This window comes from Aquila chrysaetos, chromosome 12, assembly GCF_900496995.4.
Source record: "Aquila chrysaetos chrysaetos chromosome 12, bAquChr1.4, whole genome shotgun sequence".
Taxonomy (NCBI): domain Eukaryota; kingdom Metazoa; phylum Chordata; class Aves; order Accipitriformes; family Accipitridae; genus Aquila; species Aquila chrysaetos.
This window is the reverse complement of record NC_044015.1, coordinates 3,059,476-3,081,950: the sequence shown is the minus strand read 5'-3', so window position 1 is coordinate 3,081,950 and position 22,475 is coordinate 3,059,476. Positions and strand designations below refer to the sequence as shown.

Sequence of the window (22,475 nt, the reverse complement as noted above, 5' to 3'; positions counted from 1 at the left end):
AAAACTCCACCATAAATCTGAGGCAGTGCAGCCTGAGACGTTATTAGAGTAACAGTATCGGTATTACTAAGTGCACCCAGCAAACAAAAAAGGACATTATAACCATACATAAAATAAAGACAGGTATAAAAAAGAAATATCCAGAGGTAAAGCAGGACAAGAAAACATAACAACAACAACAACAATCTCTATTGAGCACAGGTCAATGAAACAGGAACTGAGTGAAGAGAAGTGTTTGGAGAGTGGGTGAGTGAGTGAGTTGGGGGTGTCTTACCTCGGATCGGTGTACCTTCTGCAAAGAAAACAAAGAAAATAAGTGAAAAGACTGTAAAACCCCAAACACCTGGACTGCCCGTGGGAAAAGGACCTGAGTCAAGGAAGACAGTTCCCAGTAGGAAACTTCCTGTTCTGCCTCATCTTAAATTATAGGGACAGATTGAAGATGGCTCGGGGTACTTAAGGTGGGGATGCTCTTTTTAAAGCAGTCCAATTTAGCTGGCTGTTTACAGAGCCTCCGTGGCACTTGGCTTGGAAAGTCTTAAGACTGGCTCCATTTTGTTGCTAAGAATGCCAAGACAATCTTCAAGCTCTCAGCTAACATTACTGTTTGCTACTTGCAGAACATATGATGAACCTGCATTTATCTTCATCACTCCTGGGGAAAAGGGTTGGCATTATGGCCATGTTAGCCAGGGACATCCTGGTATCCTGCGTCACATTAAGAGTTGCAAGTTTGAGCCCACCTTTGCTAGCAAATTCCTAGTTCCAAACTTTAGTTATTGGCACAGATGTGCAAGGAATTCAATGCATGTCCTTATCAGGACCTTCAGTTATCCTTCAGTGGCTCTGCACAGAGACTGAAGCCAGATGCTCTGCACTAAAGAAGGCCATGCTACTGTACAAGTGACAGGGCTACCTCATGCAACTGCTCTGGAAGCCTCCCTAATGCCAGTGCAAGAGGGAGTTGTATGGAGAGAGGAGTCCTGCTACACTTGCCTGTTGACTGCATCTCCCTTGAGCTATTTTTACTCAAACCCCCTCCAGTTGTCCCTAAGTGCCTAACGTAAGTCTTCTGCCTAGGCAGGTCTCACAGATGAGAGGAAGTGACATTGTGGCTGGTGAACCATGCCACTGGCAATGGTAAAATCACTGTCCCCCCATCTGACCTCCTGAGGTTGCAACCATCTTCCTTTGAAAACACGGCAGGTCCTTTTGCTCACAGCGGCATTCAAACTTGTCACACAGCTTATCAAAGAAGGGGTTTTAGCTGGTTGGTTTTTACCCCAATCCTGAGAACAGGGCAGATTCCGCAATTACAAGTATTGCCTCTTACTAGGGAGAAATGCAAGAGCTTCTCTGCAATGGTAACAATGCTGTCATTCTGCAGCACCTCTCAGCCAGGGCTCGTATAGCACGCTGCATGATAAGTAGCAGCCTTACACTCTCTCCTCTCCCCCAGTGAGGTACAGCAGCATTATTACACCCGCTTTACAGATGGGGAAACCGAGGTAGAGGTGAAGCAACTTGCCCAAGGTCACAGAGGGAAGTCTGTGGCAGAGGCAAGAACAGGAGTCAAAGCCTCCTGTGTGCCAGTCTTCTGCCTTAACCACCAGAAAACCCCTTCCCTCCTTATCCTTCAGCCCTGCTCATTCTTGTGCTGCGGTTCAGTCCTCCATTTTCAGGATAGAAGGTAAAAATATATAGAAACTGATTACAGTTCACCTTTATTTTTCAAAGGAGATGAGGGAAGAGAGGTACTATAGTGTTAGGATATTAGATTCTAGTTATACTCAGCTTCTAGTTAAAAGGTTAGGTTATTTGCTAGAGAAAAGTTAGCATCTAGTTAGGGTTAGGAACTAGCTAAGGTTAATAAAGCAGGCTGGTTAGCTATCAGGACAAAGGTTGGAGAGACAGCGCTTGAAAGAGAAAGAGGTGGGGGGAGCGTGTACTTGGGCAGATCTCCACACAGGAGACAGCAGGAAGGGTTTAAAAAGCGAGCGAGAGAGAGAGACTAAGCAGCAGAGGGTTATAGTTCAATTCAGTGGAAATAAAAACAGCCTCTGATACATCCTTCTGTCTCGAAACTGGAGTGAAAATCTGCCATCTGTGGCACAAATCTGGAACAAGGCTAATGGGAAGAGGGTAGAGGAGGGGAAGAGACCCCAACGTCACCCACTGCTATAAAGCTTCTTTGGCCTTGGCTAAGCCTGGCAATTTCCTGCAAAGGTTCACTCTAATTGACAGGAGAAACATGCTGGAAGTTAGAGCTATGTAAGTATACATACAACAGCAGACGCTACCTTCTTGGGTCATTGTAGGTTAGTTATTCCCCGTTCCCTCTAAGCATCAGCGCTGCCCCTGGAAATAGGTTGTCAGCAGCTCTCGGAGACAGACTGTCTTGGAGACAGTGCTCTTGGAGAGCAAGCTAAGCCAAGCAATGCCACCTTGGTCTTTCCAGTTCTAACTTTGGCACACAGAACACAGAGGTGAAGAGCAAAACATGTTTTGCAAGATGCCCCACACCAGGGATGGAGGGGGCAGAATTTGAATCAGAATGAGATCAGGTAACTTGTGAGGAAAGAACAGCAGTTCGAATGGCAGAGAGACACAGATGGTAGATTTTCACTGTTGGAGTTTCACATCTAACCAGCTTCATATTCAATACAGGGGCAGCAGGATGGTGCTAGAAGAGGATATGAAATAGATTAATTATTCTGAAGAACTCTGACAGGTCCTGTAAGATTTGATATAGGGTCATGGTGGTGGAGGGGAGGCACCTGTGTTCAATAGCTGGCTTGCCTGGTGTCCTAAACAGTGCATGAACAAGTGCACAAGGCTAACCACTGCTCAGGGCAGAGTAAGGGCACCAGCTCTGCAGGAAAACTAAAGGAGGAAGAACTCACACTGGATGCTGACTTTCTGAGTGAAAAGCTGGTTTGGAGATGCCACGTGCAAACTATTCATATGGCCTTCCACAGCCTCCTAGGATCTGGAGATCTGCCTATTTAGGGCAAATTTTGAGGCTGCATGAGCCCAGATGGCCAGCCTAGTGTTTAGTAGCAGAGGCAAAAGGCAGCTTAAAGGACTTGCCTCTGGATTATAAAGGACCAAGATGGTGCCAGGCAGAATACCACGTGCAGGTGTCCCCCTCTGTCACAGAGGATGGGATCTGCTCTTCCACCACCCCTTCCTCTGACTTCCCACATACCAAGCTGCCTACGGATTCTCCAAGCCTTGAAAACAGGGAGAGGAGGACAGTCACCATTGCCATAGTAATGACAGAAAACACATCCCCACCTTCTGTCAGGCCACGTGTGAGAACATGTGTGTGCTATGCTCTTCTCCCGAGGGCTGGAGGGAGCTTTCTATTCTAAACAAGCAAGCAATCATCAAGGGTCTTCTGCAATTTTAAAATGCCGGATCCTGGCTGACAGCTGCAATTGCTACATCTCTATAACAAAAGGGGACTTGGCACACGGAGGAAATGTGACGTGAGTTCTGCAGACAGGCTCCTGGCTTCTCAAAGGACAGAGATGATCTGAAGCGGGGCGGGGGGGGCTTTTCCTTTGCTCAACCCTTTCCCATAGCTAATGACCTGTGATTTACAGCTTCAATTTGAAAATGCTGCACCCCCACCTCTCCCTTCTGAAAATGCCAATAACCCTGTTAGATGTGAAACTCCAAGACCTCCTGCAGGTGTGAACACAATTATCACAGTTCCAGGGTACAAGCTATTGTGTAATTGGGGAATTCCAGGACAACTGTTGCTAAGATACAAAAATCTACCCAATGTTAGGAGGTTCATATTTAGGTGTTATCTTTTTATACAGATATATTAATTAGGATTATTATTATCATTATTCTTTTTGTAGCCTGCAATACCCCTGCAGAAATTTATTAAGAGGGCAGAATATCCCTACTTGAAAGAGTTAGTAGAAGAAATGCATAGCATGCCTCTTAAGAAGCTGTTACAAAGGAATTAGTTTAAAGGGCAAGGGTTACAAGTCTGGACATTAGCAGGTTTGGGATTTTTTGGTTTGATTTTTTTTTTTTTTTTAATTGAACAAACTTACCAAAGGTCTCTGAATGTTAAAAAAAGTGGGGAAAAAAAAAAGAAAAAAGAAGTTTGTTATAGCCAGTTATTTACAAAACAAAAGACACACACAAGACACAAAAGGTTTTAGTGTTTCTATGATGTAAGAAGGTGGCTGCAGGCTGCCTCCCGTTATCCCCCCTAGGTGGCACGGCTGAGCAAAGGACATTGGCTTCTTTAAATGTCCTGAGACTGTTTGCACCGGGGTTAAGCAGAAATATCTGTTTCTTTTCCACCACCAAGACCAATTAAACTCTTAGACAACCTGGGTCTCTAAGGCTGAGATGTTCATGTATGCCTAAGGGAAGCAGGAGCCTAGACAGAGGTTCTTCCCATTTGCTTTTGACTGACAATTCAGCTTTTCATTCAGTCAAAACCCCCGAGCATTATAAGATTTCCAATGGCTTGGAAAGTTTATCTGGAGATGGAAAGGAGAAGAAGAAACACTGGATAGAGAAAAGCCACTATGGTTAATGACGTATCACCTGTTTCTCAATTATATTGAAGACCCGTAACATAAATCAGTCCCTGGGATCATGTGAATATAATGACCATGGTCTCGGAGGTCCATTTATATTGCCAGCAAAATACTCAGTTTTAATATAAATGAGAACCAAATCTGGACAGGGCTACCCAGTTTTGCAGAGCTCTGTGTATGACATTTCACTTGTACCTTTTAATGAGCTAATTTGCATGTTTGCCACTAACTCATACATTGATATAAATTCAGTTCTTAACAGCCTCTGTAATAAAGCAGCACAGCTGACATCCTGACGCCTTCGCCTCCAGGGCAGAATCTGGGTGACTGTCCTGTCCTGCTGCTCTCCCAGCCTGTCCCAGTCTCCATCAGGGAGCAATGCACAGATAAGTCTTCAGAGGCAACACAGTCTCTGGCTTCTGCACTAAATCTGTTAGCACAATGTGCAGCAATGAAGTTGTGACTTACTACCAGGGTCACTCCTCCTCCCTGCACTCCTATTCACAGAGGGCTTGTCAAACACCCGTTAGTTGGGTGTAATTGTTAATCCCCAAGAAGCTGGGCTGGAGTCATACTGATGACCTGTGGGTGAAAGACACTGAAGCTCATCAGCAGTGTCCTGAAGCATCCAATGCCCTAATGTGTGCTAGTGCCGCACTTCTGGCAGCAAAGTTTGTTTTCTGGAAAGATAAATGTATTAAATTAAGTTCTGACTTTAGCAGCACTCACATCATCAGCGCTCAAACAGGCACTGCCTTGCACATCATGCTCAGGTTACAAATACAGGCTTGAATCTGCTCTGCCTTGGTCTTAAAACAACTCCTTTCCACTGACCAAAATATTAACACAGTACAGACGACCCTAGTGTTAGTATGTTTTGCACTTTCACAGGCCTTTGCATCACAGAACATGCAAGTTTTGAAAGCCATAAAAGTAGATGAAATAGGGGAACTCAGACGTCCTGACTGTCCAGGAATCTGCACTCCCTTTCACACAACCAACAGGTTTCTGCCCCTAAGGACAACAGGGATGCTTCAGGGTTTCACCAGCTTACTAATTCAAAGCAGCTGTAAATGAGTTTAATTCTCAGCAGGTATCCTCTGATTTATCAGAAAGGCCAAGGGTTCACTCTGAGGCTAACCAATTCACTGGAATAAAAATGCAGCACTCAGGTGGTTTTAAGGAAAACACCAGATCAAACCCAGTTAAAGAGTGTAAAGGCATTCTAGCAAGATGATAAATGTATTAAAAATAATCTGCCTGTGCATTACTCACACTTCAGATCATGGTCACAGAGCATGATATAATTCTAGTTTACCTCTCATTATTTATGCTGAGTGATTTTTTTCATTTGCATTTGCCTCAGCTGTTACGATAAAACAGGGAGGTCAATCTCATCTGTGTTTGTGGGATTCAACAATCCATTCTAATTCAACAAAGCAGTTTAGGTATCTGCTTGTGAGTTTGCTTCACTGAATAAGGATGCATTTATGGAGGTATAGAAAAACTACATTGAATTGGAACTATATGGAATCTTTTCTACTGGTGGCCCACAGAACTAAAAATCTTTATGTAGAATCTTTACCGAACAGGGCAAGAGGAAAAACATTCTCTGATGTTCAGATCCAGCATTACAGTAGTCAGAACTGATTCTTCAGAGCCAGCAGAGGTCTGGGCAGAAGTAGTCAGCTATCACTTGACTGGCTGACTTGTAAAACATCTAATACGAACACAGCAACCCCACTTGCTTCACTGAAGCTTCTGCTCTCCCTTTACCTACAACAATGCCATTCTTTTGCCAAAAAAGACTCTTCAAAACGCTCCATCTCGCTTGGCCAGAGGAACGTTCTGAGTAGCTGAAGTGACACTAGTGCTTGCTAGGTCCAACCACACAGATATGTTTTCTTTAGTCTGGGTCAAAGCAGTCAGTCCAAGCAGTATTTCAAAAAGATTATTTCTCAGGTTAGTTTTTGTCAAAAGGTAAAACTTCCAAAGCTTATTTCATTTTTGCAGCTATCAATGGAAGTGCTTTATCAGTAGCATTCAAAAATAAATACACCTGTGCCCTCCTTGCACGCATACACACATTCTCACGCAGTGAACTGGCAGATTTAACAAGTATAAAAACAGGTCCTGAAATGTGAATATTAAGAGGTGTCACCTTAACACACACACAAAACAACAAACATAAAAGAAACAAAAGAGACAGATGGACAAGCAGATGGGGAAAGACAGAAAACTGACAAGAGCCACAGAGCTGGGGTACATCTGTTCATGGAGATCCACTCCATGGGCAGTGCCACTGAGCACCAAGGGGTCACTCCAGAATGCTCACAACTGCTCTCCAGCGATGACTGCAGGGACTTGATGCCGGAGAGATCCTGCAAGAGCTGTTCTTCAACGCCAGCTTTCAGAGGCTCAATTTACACAAACAGGATCATGTTTCGACCGTAAGAGGTTGCCTGAGCTGTGGACCCTATACCAGGTGTGTGTGGCCTAAAAAGCCATGTCTGCTGTAGCGGTTCTTTCTTCCTTACCCAGTTCTTGGTCTGAGGAGGAAACCCTCAGCCCCCATCCAGTCCCCAGTTTCCCCTCAGCCACAAGAGCACCGTTATCCAGTGAACTAGTTACAGTGTCCCCTGGACGGGAACCACCTTCCCTGCTGGGATTCCCTTTATGTCAACTAGGCAGTAGGGAAGGCCAGGAGGATGGGTTGGAGGGGAAAATACTCCAACCACTCCCTGGCTAAGAACTTCAAGTCCCAAAACCAAAGAAAAGCTAACGCCCGAATCCACAGCAGTGGTGCCCATGTCTATCAGCTCTCTCCTCTGCTTCAGAAACCTCTGAGCAGTCTCTTCACGTCTCTATCTAGGTCTCAATTCCTCTAGTCTCACACAGAGACCTTACCTGATCTCAGTTGTTTTATCCTCCCATTGCTTGCGCTGGGGTCGACAGGCAGGAAATCTTTAAACCAAGTGATCTCTGGGTCTGGGTTCCCACTGGCTGCACAGAGCATTGTGGCTGTTCGTGTCCGCTCCACCACTTTCAGCTGGGGCCCCATATCAATGTTTGGGAAGCCAGGAGGTAATTGGTCCTCTGGTGGTAGAGAACAAAGGAAGAGTGGTTAAACACGTACGAGGAACCGGGGCAGCTGGTGGAGCTGTTCAATGGAATACACCAAAGAAAGCATCAGGCAGACTTTGCTGCCCAGTACTCTGTGTAATGCAATTTAAAACAAGGCTATGGTAAATGGTCCAATAGATGGTTTGTGAAAACACATTATACAGTAAAATTTACCAGCTTGTCCATTTCATGTGACTATTCTCATGTCCCACAAGAAGATTCTACATTTAAATGCAATCTATTAAAACCCTTTGGGGCATGGGAGTAGTCATTTCAAAATTTCTCCAGGTCTTGCACTGAATCCCTCTGTCAGGTAAGTGACTCGCACTTATTTGTTTTTACAGCAGAAGCTGTGCACACATATGGCAAAGATCCCTGCACTGCCGAGTACAGTCTATACACTCACATTTAAAAGGAGCGGTTCATCTTCCCCCTCCAAACCCCACAGTATGAAACAAACTGCACAAGAGAAATAATGAAAGCGACTATGTGAAAAGGCCTGTCAAAGACACAGTGGAAACTAGAAGAGAAAGGAGAGGGAAATATCATCCAGCTGTAGTTACCAGAGGGGACATACATAACAACAGTAAGCCAAGTGCTGTCAGACAGGGTGTGATTTTTAGATTTATTAATTCAGAGTGCTGCTGCCCTAGAAGAAGAGGGACGTGGCACGAGCACCTAAAAGACAGGCTCAACTGAGCTTCCTGCTTCCTCTCAATCTTGCCTTTGCTTTCACTAATGAGGGTGAGGAGGAGGGCAATCCTAACCGATGCTGACTAATTTGTGATAACTAATACAAAACCCCAGTGCTTCCCCCATAATCTTTGTCACGACCTCCTAACTCATGGGGAAGAGAGCTGTCTTGTGCTGGCTGATACAGCTCAGGAACATGCCATTTTTTTCCCCCCTGAAAATCAGTCTCTAGGGGAGGGCAGCCTGGAAGGAGGATGCAGGCACCAGGGTGAGACTTCATAGGGATTCTCCATCATTTCAAATGAGGCATGTTGAGGAATCACAGCCTCGGGAATCTATGGCATTGAATCCATCCCAAAAGCAGCTGAGGGAACAGAAGGAAAATAACAAAGGATTTTAAAAAGGTGGGATTTTTAAAAAAGTAACATACATCACAATCAGCCCCCCACTGAAACCAATGGGAGCTCTCACAGCGGCAGCAGAGATGGGCTGGAAACCCTCGCCTTGGTTGGGAAACATTCCTGCCAACTGCAAACACAACAAGAGCTCATTTCCTACTGCTGGCACATTACGTACCAGAAGGAATGGAGCCAAACTACGTATGGCTGAACCCAGAGACGGTGGAACAAGAGAGAAACCCAGTGGCCTTGCTATGGTGGGTGCCTTTTCCTGTACGAGCAAAGCAGAATTGCCAGATCCCAGTACTGCTCTACACAAGCTCCAAACACACGTGATTTGGGTAAGAGCTATTCCACACTGCTGTGCCTCACACTCTATGAAATCTATGAAATCATGAAGGCAGAGCTAAAGGTTTGTGCAATGCTCTGATACCCAAGGCCAAGAAACTCTTGTCTAATACTGTTATTAGCAGTGCACAGCTACTGCAGAGAAGAAAAGGGTTTAAATGCCTCAATTGCGTGTTTAAAAATGCATTGTTTCCTTCCTCTGACCATTGTTGGAGACTTATAAAGGATCTATTGTGACTCACTGGAGAGTGAAATGTATTAACCACACCTCTCCTCACATATCAAAGGAATGTGACCACAAACAAAAACACATACCATTTTATAACTGCTAAAGTAATACAGATCTCCTAGTATGGACAAACTTACAGTTGTATAAAGGCGTAGTCATTTCGGTGCACCTGAAGCACCTCTAAACCAGGATATTGCCTTCTAAATTAGAAACATAAACATCTTTAACTAGGGACTGAACCAAACCTTTGAGTTCTCGGTTCACCCGGCTGTGCTTGGGCATTGTAGGAGTCTCCAAACAGTGTGCGCTCTTGCAGATCACATGTGCTGCAAAATCCCAGCCCCCCAAGAGCGAGCTCAGGACAGAGGGGCCCTGGGAATTGCTTCGCCTTTGCACAGCTTTCAGCCAGGCTTTTACTGTCTTCTCTTCCCTTCTGCTATTTAACCAGGCGGTGGTGTGTTGTTAAGGAGCCGCTGAGCTGCTGCCGCATTGGCTGCAGATGACATCATTATTGATTACTTCTTTTATCCTGCTCCCTGGTGATGCTACTCCACCTGGCTCAAACCCGTGTCCGTTAATTTCATGAGCCAATTCATCCACAGAGATAATAACCCTCTTGACTGGCAGGGGGGGTGTGTGAGTGTGCGTGCGTGTGCACGTGTGTGTGTGTTGGGGGAGGCCCGGTACAACTATTATTACTGAGTGTTTCTAATTAAACAAAAATGTTAATCTTGCAGCACAATGTGCAGAATTCCTCTGAGTTTAATTAAAACAACTGCGACTAGAGGCGTGATCAGATTTGAGGATCAGATCAGCGGAGGAAGCATCTCTGAACATCACATATTGCACCGATTCAAGTGCTCAGATTTCCTTCCTGCCCGGAGAGTGAAACTGCCTTCATCCCCTAACAATTGGATTCCCTGTAATAATGCAATTACAACCTCAACTCAATCCCCACAAGACATGCACACACACTCCCTGCCACCCTCCCCATCAATCCCCAAACATCACTCCAAACCTGTTACCAAATAAATAAAAAAGGAATGGTTTGGATTGTGAATTCTCTTTCTAAAAGCAGCCCAGGCAACTGCAAGAACAAAAGAACCAAGACGCAAGCTGAAGATGCTTCAAGGGCACATCTGGGCAGCTGCCTGCTGCTGAAAATCATACCAGCTTACGCAGGCAAATGTTTTCACGTGTTGCACTTGCCACATTAACAGAGCATCCCAAACACCTTGTTCATACTTGCTCTTAGACTGAGTTGTTTAAAGGCCCCCCTGATGAAAAGCTGGTGAATTATCTCAAGGCCACTGAACAAAGTAGGGTGAGAAAGAATAGGGGAGGAGGGACAGAGGGAGGCAGGGAGAGAAGAGCACTTCAATGTTCATTTATAATAAATCCTACCAGAGGACTCGCTCTATGCTGGGGGACATGCCTTGAACCAACCTGGGCGCATGCGCTGACACACACACACGGTCATACTGAAAAAGCAAGGGTCACCAGCTACAGTGAAGGGAGACACCGGTGCTCACTGTCTCCTTGTCGCTCTAGAAGGTGGCGGCTCTGTGTTTAGATAATTAGCTGTGCTGGAAATGAAGATGATAAAGAAAGATAAAGCGGGTGTTGCTGCTGCTCTTTTCCCCGCAGGGTGTGCACAGTTGTTTAATAATTTAGAGGAGAAGGAGGGTGTGAGCATGTACAGACGCGCTATGTATTGAATGCAGAAAGCCACAATGAGGATGCTGCTGAAGTGAAGAAGAGGAGTAATTTTTCACTCTTCTCTGGAGATATGTCGCTCAGCTCATGGATGCTGGCTGGTCTCTAAGCAGTCAACTATCCTCACTTCAGGGTGGAAGAACCAAGAACACAGAGATGAAGCAGCTTGAGTGACACCAGTTTTAAGCAGAATCAGGATCAAAATCCAGCACTCCTGAAACTTATCCCTGTTCTTTTCATCAAGTTTATGAACACTTACAGCTGTCCCCTCCCCAACAGGTATCCTGGCATTATGCACCTTGTGATATTACATCAAGTTATTTCCATCAATATGTATGTACCTGTGTCTTAGTTAACTGTTATTTCACAGCCAAAGACAATTTTAATACATGGAGGAGTCTCAGTAACATGCTCTATCTGTTGCTTCCATTTATTTTGATCTGAAAGCTTTACTATGAAAATAGGAATAGCCTAACAATGTTACTAAAAATTTGCAGGCTTATAGACAATAAATACACACTTAGATATGCGTGTTGGACCCTGTAACAGTGCAGATAATAACGCTGTCTTCCCTACACTAATGTATCCTTATGTACCCTCCTTATAAAGGCATCTGAGTTAAAATCTCTCTGACATTGTTCACAAGCTACAGAACTAATCTGCTTTCAATGTTGCCTGATTTTCAGGTCACTACAAGAAAAGCAAAACAAGTCAAGTTTGAAGAAAGACTGCCAAGAAGTTTTCAAGTGGCAAGGTTAACATTTCAGAGGGGCCAGCTTCTCTTTAAGATATGCTCCTGGGGAACTCAATGCTTTCTGCTGAGCATCTAGAACTGATTTTTGTTTACCTTTTGCTGATCGAAAGCCAACGATTACAAAAAACAACAAAACAGCAGGGATCTTGCTAGAACTTTACACATGCCCACACCAGATGTCCTCTTGGAGTAGGAAATGTGTGAGGAAAATTTCAGGCCAGAATTGTTCGAGAAACGTATGAACACTTCATAAAAAGAAATCAACAGGGAATCACCACAAAAAGAAGTTCTAAAAGTCTGTCCATAGCAGCCTGAATCATACTCTGATAGTAAGTACCACAGACCTTACACGTCTAATAGGCAGTTTTCCTCAATTTTCCAGAGTGCAGTAATCATCAGGAAAAGATAGCATTGGCCACTATGCGGCGAGCAATGTATCAGGGCACCGTAAATTCTGTTCCATTACATTTAACTGGACCAAGCACTGTTTTTTATGGGATCATGTTGCATTTACTAACGACTCACAAAGGGTAACCTCCACGGAACTCTATCAGTTTCAACAGAGCAAAGAACTACGCCAGTCTGGCCCCTGCTTGAAATCCAGCTTGCGCCTCCCAGCAGCGGAGGCAACGCAGGCAGAAAGTTGCAGCAAGGCTCCGCTGTACTCTCAGCCCACTCAGCTGCGGACAATCCTTCGCAGCATGAGAATCTCTGTCTCAGTGCTGAAGAAGTAGAGGGAAAGTATAATCTGTATACAAGAAGCATTAATAATAATAAAAATAAAAAAATATGTTTATCTTTCCTGGGAGTGTGGAGCTTAGAGAAACTATACCAACTGGGAGCTGGGGTGCCGGTACCAACTAGCTTCCTTTCTGCCTAAGTTATAATGAAAAATGACAGCAGCTGGAGTCAACAATAACTGGAAAATGCTTCCCAAACCCACTTTTTCCTTTTCTTCAGGCTCTGCAGCAATCAGGTTTGCAGGCACTATGTCTAGCCAGCTGTGGAAAGAACAACAAATCTCCACAGCCCTATCAAAACTCACATCCCTTGAGAAGAAGAGCAGGAAGGACAAACAAGCCAGCAGAGCTGGTGTTAAGAGACTTGTGTAAGTTGAACGGTGTCCATCACAAGCTCTGCTTCTCAGAAGCTCCCAAACGCTTCCTCTCCTGCAGCTTCCTGTTTTTAAGTGAATGCATGTGGATTTCTATCAGGGTCCGATCCAGGAGTAGTCACGTGCATAAGCAAAAAGGGGTTTACTCTCAATCCCTTCAGCAGCTGCATCTAGTAGGGAAGAATGTATTTTTTTCCCACTTCTGTTCATGAGACTGTCTGCACTGCTGTTGAGGAAATCCTGTAACTGTTCATGCATGTGTATAGCATGAAGGTACACACATATATGTCTCACTGTGATTACAACAGCAGAGCCAACAGGCTGCAGAATGACTACAAAGCCCATCCCGCAGAGTTTGTAACAGCTGGGGCCCAGGTTTCCATACTCCACAGTATGCCAAGGTAACAGCTTCTGCAAATGACAGCTCACATTCATCTCCAAGCTGTGGAACAGCCTCCATCTTTATGCTAAGCATTAGTTCTGAAAGTGAGAGAAGATGGAAAGGAGGAGGAGGTCTTGCAAGGAAAGATAGAGAAAAGACAAACAGGAGAGTGGGTGAATGCAGAAGCAGGGAGGAAAAAGAGAGGAATAGATGTCAGCATGCTAACTTTGTCACTGTGGAGATTAGTGGATTTGTGCTTGGTCCTTTTAACTTTCCCAGCACTTAAAAATGCGGATAAAGAGGAGACAATCTCTGCTGTGTGAATCCTAAGGAAAGATTAAGGATGGAATAACTCCAACTGAGCAGGGAAGGGGAGGGTATGCTATCAAAACTGCTTCCTTGATGCTCTTCAACAATGTCTTGGCCCAGGCCTGCAGCTAATGACTGCTCCCCCAAATTTCATGAACTGAGTACCCCAGCTGCTCTTGCACAGTCAGTTAACAAAGCTACCGAACAAGGTCTTATTAGGCAAACAGAATAGGAGTGCTTGTGAAAGCAGCACAACACAGGAGCAAAGCACACAGTAATAATGTTCTGGTGGGATCAGCAAAGTGCGTAATTAGTCAGGCAGTGGGGAGATGTAGCTCCTGCTCTGTCATCTGTCTCTCTAGCTGACATGTGTATGATGCCGATACTGGAAGGAAGAGCTGCAAAAAGACGTGTACAAAGAACTTTGGTCCCTAAGGACAGTCACTGAGCTCAGCTCATCATTTCCCATACATTGCAGCTTTCTTTTGGTGAAGAGTGCCTTAAAAATGCTGTGAGAATCCAGGGGATTTGTGAGGGCAGCAGCTGGAGGACAACCTTCTCTCTTGCCGCTGCTTGTAGCTAAATTCAAGGGGTAGAAACTTTGAATATGATTGCAAGGGCAATCTCCCGACAGGTACATCCCACCACGTACTGCTAACAGAAGGTTAAATGCCATGCCAGGCAAAGGAGCTACACAAAGATTTAAGTGCACCTACACAAATCTGTCAGGCATGACTGGACCATGGGCCCGCATGCTCCAAGGCAGCCAGCATCTTGACAAGACAGAGCTGCCAGGTGGGAAGCAGAAGGGATATTCCCGGCTACAAGGGGTGGTCAAGGGCTTTGCCATGTGCCCTTTATGTCTGGTTTTTATTTACTGCTTTATGTTGGAGATTTGCACACAAATTTCACTCTGCACTATTCAGGATGCACTCACTGTCTGTTTAAACAAAAGGGTTTAAGATGCTCTTGGAGAGAACACTGAAATTGCTGAAGAAAAAGCAACGGGCATACAGGCAGAGCTACCACTTGGCCTTACGAGGATCACACATTGCCTGGAGCACCTAAAACTGTTAGCCATGCTCACTGCAGAAATAATGGCTCTCACTGCAAGTACCCCTATTCAAAAGCCCATGGCTTTTCTATAGCACCTCCTGCTGATGGCTTCATCAATAGCCAACACTCCCAAGCTGAACTCCCTTCAGGAGCTCTCAGGCAGTTATCCACCACACCCTTTCTGCCAGGATCACTTGCATTGCCCTGTGGTTTGAACAGAGAACACCACACATCTTTTCCCATAAAATGGGTCAGTATTAGTGAGCAGCCTAGCTTAGTGTTTCGCACTGTGATTTTACAGATCTCCAGGGCAGTAACAGTAACCATCCAGAGGCACCCATAGCCATGGCATATCGGTCCCTCCCCCACACCAAGTTTACGGAGCATATTTCAAACAGATGACATGAAGGAGGCATCCATGTAAACATCCTCTACAGGAGGGACAAGTGAAAAAAAGAACCAGAACAAAATGGAGAGGGGAACTGTTTTCTGGGAGAGCGCATGGAGCAAAGGACCTCTGGAAAGAGGGAAGATGCCCAGAAGGGCAAAATAGATATCTTGCACAAGGTAAGAGACTGGCATTGCTGCCAACTGCATGAAAGACAATGCAGATGCATAATCATCTTAACCTCAGCCCCTTAAGTGATTCCTCAGTGAAGAAGGTTTTCTTGGGTGTCTGGATGAATGGTGCCACATTTCTGAGGAGAATGATGAGTTTCTGGTGCTGCTCATAAACCTGGGGAAGGAATTTTTATTGGAGGGGAGGGTAGATCATAGAGTCATAGGATAATTCAGGTTGGAAGGAACCTCAGCACATCATCCCATCAAACTTCCTAAAGTGATCCAGTTTTAGCCTTGTTTCTTCTTACATCACAATTTTATGACTCTCTGGGGTAGTAACAGCAAACAGATCTGACAGGTCAGAACAAACCAAAAAAAAGGAGGACTTTGTGCCTTGGCCATGCATTTTTTAACAGCCTTCCCACTCATCTGAAGGGAGGGAGAAACTGAAGGATCCCTTCTCCCCTGTGACACTGGCATGCTCTTTACCTCGGAGGACAGTGAGCTTGGCATGGACGGTGACCTCCCCGTGAGGGTTTTGAGCAACACACTCGTAAATGTTCTCATCCCGGGGAGTCCGGAGGGGCTGGATCCTCAAAACAGCACCTGCACTTTCATCAAATTCAATTGTCTGGGGGATAAAGGAAAAGAGAGACACACATAGTAAGCCTCCTTGGGTTGCAAGTAGAAGGTTCATTCCTGCTTCTAAAGGAGGCACCAGCATGTATACAAGCACGCACACTCACAAACACGCTTCAGCAGCTGCCCCACAATCCCCTACACATAACCGACATGGTCAACTTGTGTCTCCACTGACCTCAAGGTGACAGAACTGTTGCATGCCAAACCCCGTCTGCGACCACTGACCCACCAAAACTGCTATGTACACCTCAAACGTTCTGAAAGAATGAGCGATGTTGACGGTGTGTGTGGGGTGGGTGTTCAGAGTACAACTGTGATGAAGGAGGAGGAAATAGACCAAGTGAAAACAAAATAAAAATGAACCCCTGCCTTGTTCCTCCATCTGCATGGGCAGCTGACACCACAAAGCTCCTCTCAGCACGCAGCTGCCTGGCAGGGCTGAGTCCCACAGCAAATTCCACAGGATGACCTCCTAGTCCTTGTTCCTCCACTCTCATTTCTATCTGAACAATGCCAATTGCTTGGGTCTGGTTGCCAGAAACTGTAATGTTTACTCCAGGCTGTCTCAGGGTTAAAATAATGAGCCATGGATGGGTATGAAAGGTGCATTTACAGAGCTGAAGAAGTACCAGCTTAGTTGGGGTTTCTTAGGGAAGGAAGAAGGCAGCTTTATATTGTATCCCAGGAGGGGGAAAAAGCCAAGAGAACAAAAGAAACAACTCCAATAACCTAAGTGAGCCAAGTTCTCTCTTGCTTTGGAACAAACCCAGCTGTTGACATGGCCAAGAGCTTGCATTTCACTCCTTCTGCTGTTAAAACTCCTCCCCTTCCAAACCTCCCTTTATTATTGGGTCTAAGAATGGCCAAAGAAGAGCACTAGCTGCTTTGTGTCAGTCCCTCTCTCTCTTTATACATACACAGACACAGATTTCAAGGACATCTCTTACCTCAAACCTCTGAGAGTTCACTTTCTTCCCTTTCTTGTTCCAGGTGACCCGTGGCTTTGGGTCTCCAGTCGCTTGGCATACGAAGGAGGCCACCCCTCCTGACACACCAATTTGGTCCACAGGTTTTTTAATGAACACAGGGGGACCTTTAAGAAAAAAAGAAATATCATCATTGGCACAAGGAAAGACAAACTCTAACAAACACTGTTTGTAATTAATAGTAGCATTATCACTGCTATTCTCTAATGATCCCAGATGAAATTAAACCTCTTGGCCTCTTAGGAACAAACAGTCTTTACCTTCATTTTACATATGGAGAAGCTACAGCACAAAATGATTAAGAGCCTGATCCTACAAAGAGATTTCAATGCGATGATGTTGCAAGGCCTCTTTTACTTCTGAAAAGAGGACTTTTAAACTGTTTTGCACAGGGAAAATTGCCCTTGCAAAGCCCATCTAATTACCAAAAGCTGGTAGAGCTGAAAACAACATCTAGAAACCCTGAACTGCACTCCCCAGATCCTAGCAGATGACCACCAAGGAATGGGGGAGATTTATAGGAACATACCCAAGGCAGGGGTAAAAGGTGGGAGACGGACCCTGAAACAAATGGAGCAGGAACTTGGCACACAGAGATCTTGAGGATGATGGTGTGCAACAGGCTGATGCCAGTGGCTTTAGGATGTGAAACCTCCTTGGCTTGTAGTACCTCTGCTTTCATCTGCAAATCTTTCCTCTGGCCCTCACTGGTACATTTACACAGCACCAGGCACGCCATCCTTTAGAACAGGCAAGTTGATAGGATACAGCCCAACAAGCTAAAGTTGTGATCATTTCAAAACAACCCAGTTGTCAAGACCAAGAACATGGCCAGCCAAGTCTGCAGTCTGCTCCTGCAGCTCCCCCTTCTCCTCTTCTCCCCCTTCTCATAATGAGACATCTGAGAAAACCAAGGAATTCACACTGCTGAAGGAAGAAGCCAAAAGCTCCTCAAAACTCCTCTCATAACCAGATGCTCAAAGGTGCAGTGATGCCTGAACAAACACACTCAGAGCCTGGGGCTGCATTTTAGCCAGACTGGACCCAAAGGAACAACGCTTGAGGTCGCAGCACCTCTCCCTCACCCCTGTCACTGATTTCCATCCATGTCTGACTGCCTTCAAGAGCACCTCCGCAAGGAGGGGAGAGGATGCTGGGATGGGCTTTCTGACCAAAGAAGGTGTCAAGGGCCTTCTCATGAGAGGAAGACGAGGCCAGGAGTGTTCGTGCAAAGCCCATATTGCCTCTACCCTCAGGGAATCCTCCTTCGTGCTCTAACCTGTTTTCCCTGCACAGTTTCCTCTCATCTAGTTAGTTTAAAATTTATTGAAATATTTAAATCACAAGGCCACAGCTGTGTTCAAATAAAATCACTCAGATCATAAAGTTCCCGTCTGTTATTCTTGAGAAAAGCAGACCACATGACTCTGAAATGTGTATATTTATATGTACATACTCAGAGTCTATAAAATAAGATGTAAACAGCCTACCAAAGAGCTTAAGAAGAGGGCAAATGGTATCTAGAGAGAAGTCTCCAGGGTCTTTTAGGGGTCGAAAGACAAAAGGAAGCATTCTCCCCTTCCCTGCCTGGTGTGGCCAGCAGTATATAAATAAAAGCCACTCAGCAAGCTCATGTGATGCAATCAAGCATTTGTTTCCATGCTGGAGGTAAATACAATTTGCTGGAGCTGTTTACGTCCCACCGAATGCTGTGTGTACAAAGCATAGGATTTATAAATATCCAAATCTATATTTAGAGGTCAGAGTTGTCTTTGCAATGTTACAGCTAAAGGTTATCAAGCAAGTGCCACTGGAGGTACTGGCACTGGGGAATCTGTCTTCCATCTGACAAAGGCAAAACCAAAACTTTGCTTCAGGCTAAAATATACATGCTCACTCTGCCCGCAACCTGACTTCCTTCCTCTCTTCTCCTCAGTTCAATATCTGAAGAGTTTGCAGAAGTCAATTCAGAAGGTACAGCCAAAACCATCCGGGGCTTTTAAGAACATCGTATTGATGCAAGTTCATTTCCTAAAATAAAAGCCCCTAATAATCCTTAATGTCACATATACATTTAAATGGGCGCAAGCAGTACAGTGAGAGCACAGCTGAGGAGAAAAATAAGGTTCTATTTCTGTCCTGAAGAAAGGGACGGTGCTCCAAAAAACAGTGAACTTGGAGTGATTGCTCAGCATCCCTTTTTGGGGACCTCTGTTGACTCAGTGTGTGGTAGTGTGTGGTAATAGGGAAGCTGAGTTGCTTTGTGAACACTGCTTTCCTGAGCTCACTGCAATGCTTAACTGCTTACGATAAACTCACTCGTAGACAGCGAGAGACAAAAGAAAAGAAACCAAACTAAAATCCCTATCAAACAATCTATTAGATTTTGCTACTCACTTGGAAAATCTGTGAAAATCAAAGCTAAATTGTTGATTTAAAAACTGCCCAGGCCTCTGAGCTCCAGACTTTGATTCTTCCCCCCCTGCCAGATCACCCATTGTGCTCTCCACCTATGCACCCCTAGTCACTGCAGCACTTGTCACTTCAGCCCACGCCAATCGCAGAACAACCCTCTCCCCTCTGGGAAAGAGAAAGCCAGCGCTATCGCAGGCAAGGTGGTGATGACACAAAGCTGAAACAAATTCCTACGTGCTGCGTAGGACTGCCACAGCTCTGCCGTGCCAGGTCTAGCTTGCAGCGAAACATGCAGTTAGAATTCAGTCTTCAGCTCTGCAAATTGCTTTGAAAGCCTCCAAAAACAGGAACAAGGTGCCACGTGAAAGTGAAACACTATCAGCCCACTCAGAGGGGCTTATGTGTTTCCCCTCATTTGCCAAGATTGCAGGACCTCAGTTTTAAACAAATAAATAAAAAACAGAGACAGGCATTTTCCAGATGACATACTTGCAATCCAGGAGATTTTATATCACTTCACCAATCTTCCCTCATGGAGAGCTGAGAACAAGTCAGTCTTGGAAAGACAGTTTGAGTTCCACCTAGGTCCAGTGGTCACAAGAGATTTTTCTTTTTCCCCTTTCTCTGCTTGCAAAATAGCAGAACCTGTTTTTTTGCAGTATCAAAACTGGAATGGAAAAACCTGGAGCTTAAAAGAATTTTCCTACTACGAGAGGCTTCCTGCGGAGTCTGGGTCTCTGGAGAGAAGGTTGAAAAGACCGGATGGCTGCTGTGTACCTGTGATTCTTCTCTACAGCTTAATGGAAAGCCATCAAGTCAAACTGAACCCTTCACTCCTGCCCACCACCTACGCACTTCCCAAAAGCAACAGCCAGGGCAAGTGACACGCTGGATAGTTGCCACAGACTGCAAGGAAGAGACACATATTCACCATCCATCCCGTGCTCTGTAATTGCATCCGCAAAGACGATCAGCACGCACATTGTGTGCCCTCCGACCTAACCTCTGCCACCCCTTCCAGATAGCTCTGCTCCTGCCCTGCATCCCTGATTGCTGTCGAGGGCAGCTGATGGGACCATGCGCTCAGCCTCCCGGTCACCCCTATGCAGACAACCTCCAGTTGGCTTCACTTCCCAAAGCGCAGGCCTAGAGAAACATAGGCGGTGCCGGCATCTGTTCAGAAGGGACATGACGCACATTTGCTGCTAGGATTTTGTGAATTCTAACGCAGACTTTGAGAAGAAGCTGCGAGGTGATAAGGGTGGGGTCTCCTACTCATCCCCGAGGCACACGCACTAGAGGATACGGTACGACATCAGCCCACGTACAAGGGCTGCACACCAAGGCAGCTTTCCTCATAGAAGAGGAAAATGCTGCTGCCTCACCTCTCCTTCTTTCCCTCTTTTCACATGACACCAAAGCAGAAAAAGTTCTTCAAATGCAGTCATGTAAAAAAAAAACCCCAATGTCTCCCTGCTAATGATACACAGATGACAAAACAGCCTGAGAAGCTTTACAGCAAGGAAGCTTGAAAGATGTAGGAGTGGGGAAAAGGAAGGGACATCTCACCCTTTAAACCCAAATGTCCCTCAGGAACTGCTGCCACGGTGAATAGTGGGTGATGGACGAGAAGCGAGGGAGACAGGCTGGCCACCATATGCCTGTCTGAAACATCAAAAGCCAAAGACAGAGAAAGGGATGGAGAACCCAGAGGTGGTTTGAGGGGTGGGAGAGAGGCAGGAGCACAAATGGGCTTAACATATCTGAGCTGACAGCTGGAGGGGAGCAGAGCACGGGGCGGGGGGGGGGGAGAAAAAAAAAAAGCACAGTTATGAACTTGCACAACAGATCCTTCTCCCTTGCCTCGTCTCCAGACTGAGCTGGCTGCCCCTCCTGCCAGCACTGCAGGTGGGTTTACGGAGGGACAAGGAGGCCGGGGACGCATGCAGCCTCGCAGACCACACCGCAGGGCAGGAGCAGCTTTCTCCACACTACCCCAGTACACTCCAGCCACAAAATGGGAGAAGCAGCCTGAAAAGCTGAGGGGAAAACTCGCACCAGCTCAGCTAAGGCAGTCGAATGAAGCCCTGGCGGTGCAGAGGGCTGTGTAAAACCAGTATGGCAGCTGCCAGCCCATTTCCCAGCTCTCTGGGTAGTTTCAGGGCAACCAGAGTTAGCCCAAACTGGGAGAAGGAGAGAGGCAGCTCCCCGTGGGGAAATACTGACTTCCCTGGGCCTTTCTGAGACAAAACGGATTCTCAAAATGTTTTGTGCCAGCCTGCCAGACCAGTACCCTGACATGCTCCCAGCTACCCTCAGCCAAAACGGCTTGGTGCTGGCTCGGGAATACAGGACAATTTGGGAAATGTGGGGTTGGCCAACAGGAGCAGACTGAAAACAGCCCGTTGCCCCTCCAGCCTGGGCTGCACGAGCGCACGCGTATGGCCAGAACCTGCCCTACACCGTGAAGCTCTTGAGGAAAAACCCTCAGTCCCGATAGGCACGGGACCAGCCGGCGGCACACTGCCCTCCACCTCTCCGCCATGGGGGAAGAGAAGACCCCACACAATCTGCTGCCAAAATGGCCGGGAGACCCAACTGTGACCTAAATTGCTCCTCCCTCCTGAGCTACAGCCCACCAGCCGTAGGGCAGGTCTGAGGCAGAAAGCTGCTCCCACGGGGTGAGGGACAACATGTCCACCACGTCCCCTTCCACCCGCTCCCCACAGGGGAGGCCTGGAGGCACCACCGCCATAGTAACAGGCCTGTCTCACCCCACGGGCACCAAGGAAAAGGCCAGAGGATGGTCCCTGACCGCATTACTGTATTATTTGCCCTTGCTTTGGGAGGGAATGGGCAGTGTGTGTGCAAGCTGTCCCTCTGCCCCGCAGGCTCTCCCTGAGGGGGTTGCAGAGAGTCGCCTCCACGTCTCCCCCAGCTCTCTCCCCTCATCTCCAGCCCCACGGCAGGGACCTGGTGCTGGTTTTAGATGGCAAAATTCACCTCCGTGCTTAACGTCCCTCCCTTCCGCAGCCGCCTCCCGCCACCCCCAGCAAAGCACCTTGACAATGGACCACAAATAAAGACAAACCACTTATTCTTTCAGCTGGCCCCAGCACAGAGAGCAGCCTGAGCGTGGCTGAAAGGGCCCCTCGCCCACAGCGGCAGCAATCCATGG

At 46.3% G+C, this 22,475-nt stretch overlaps 1 protein-coding gene across 22 annotated transcripts in view; it reads right to left on the bottom strand.

Annotated features, from left to right (window-relative positions):
- Positions 1-22,475, bottom strand: part of PTPRS (protein tyrosine phosphatase receptor type S) — a 164,825-nt gene that overhangs the window by 64,460 nt on the left and 77,890 nt on the right. For 13 of the 22 annotated variants that reach the window (XM_030031769.1, XM_030031777.1, XM_030031773.1 and 10 more), the window contains exons 3-7: positions 16,844-16,989; positions 15,744-15,885; positions 7,479-7,667; positions 4,074-4,082; positions 275-292 (exon numbers count right to left, since the gene is read on the bottom strand). In XM_030031769.1, the coding sequence (XP_029887629.1) occupies positions 275-292; positions 4,074-4,082; positions 7,479-7,667; positions 15,744-15,885; positions 16,844-16,989 (504 nt within the window). The remainder of the gene's footprint in view (positions 1-274; positions 293-4,073; positions 4,083-7,478; positions 7,668-15,743; positions 15,886-16,843; positions 16,990-22,475) is intronic. The other 9 variants (XM_030031774.1, XM_030031785.1, XM_030031776.1 and 6 more) reach the window with 1 other exon arrangement.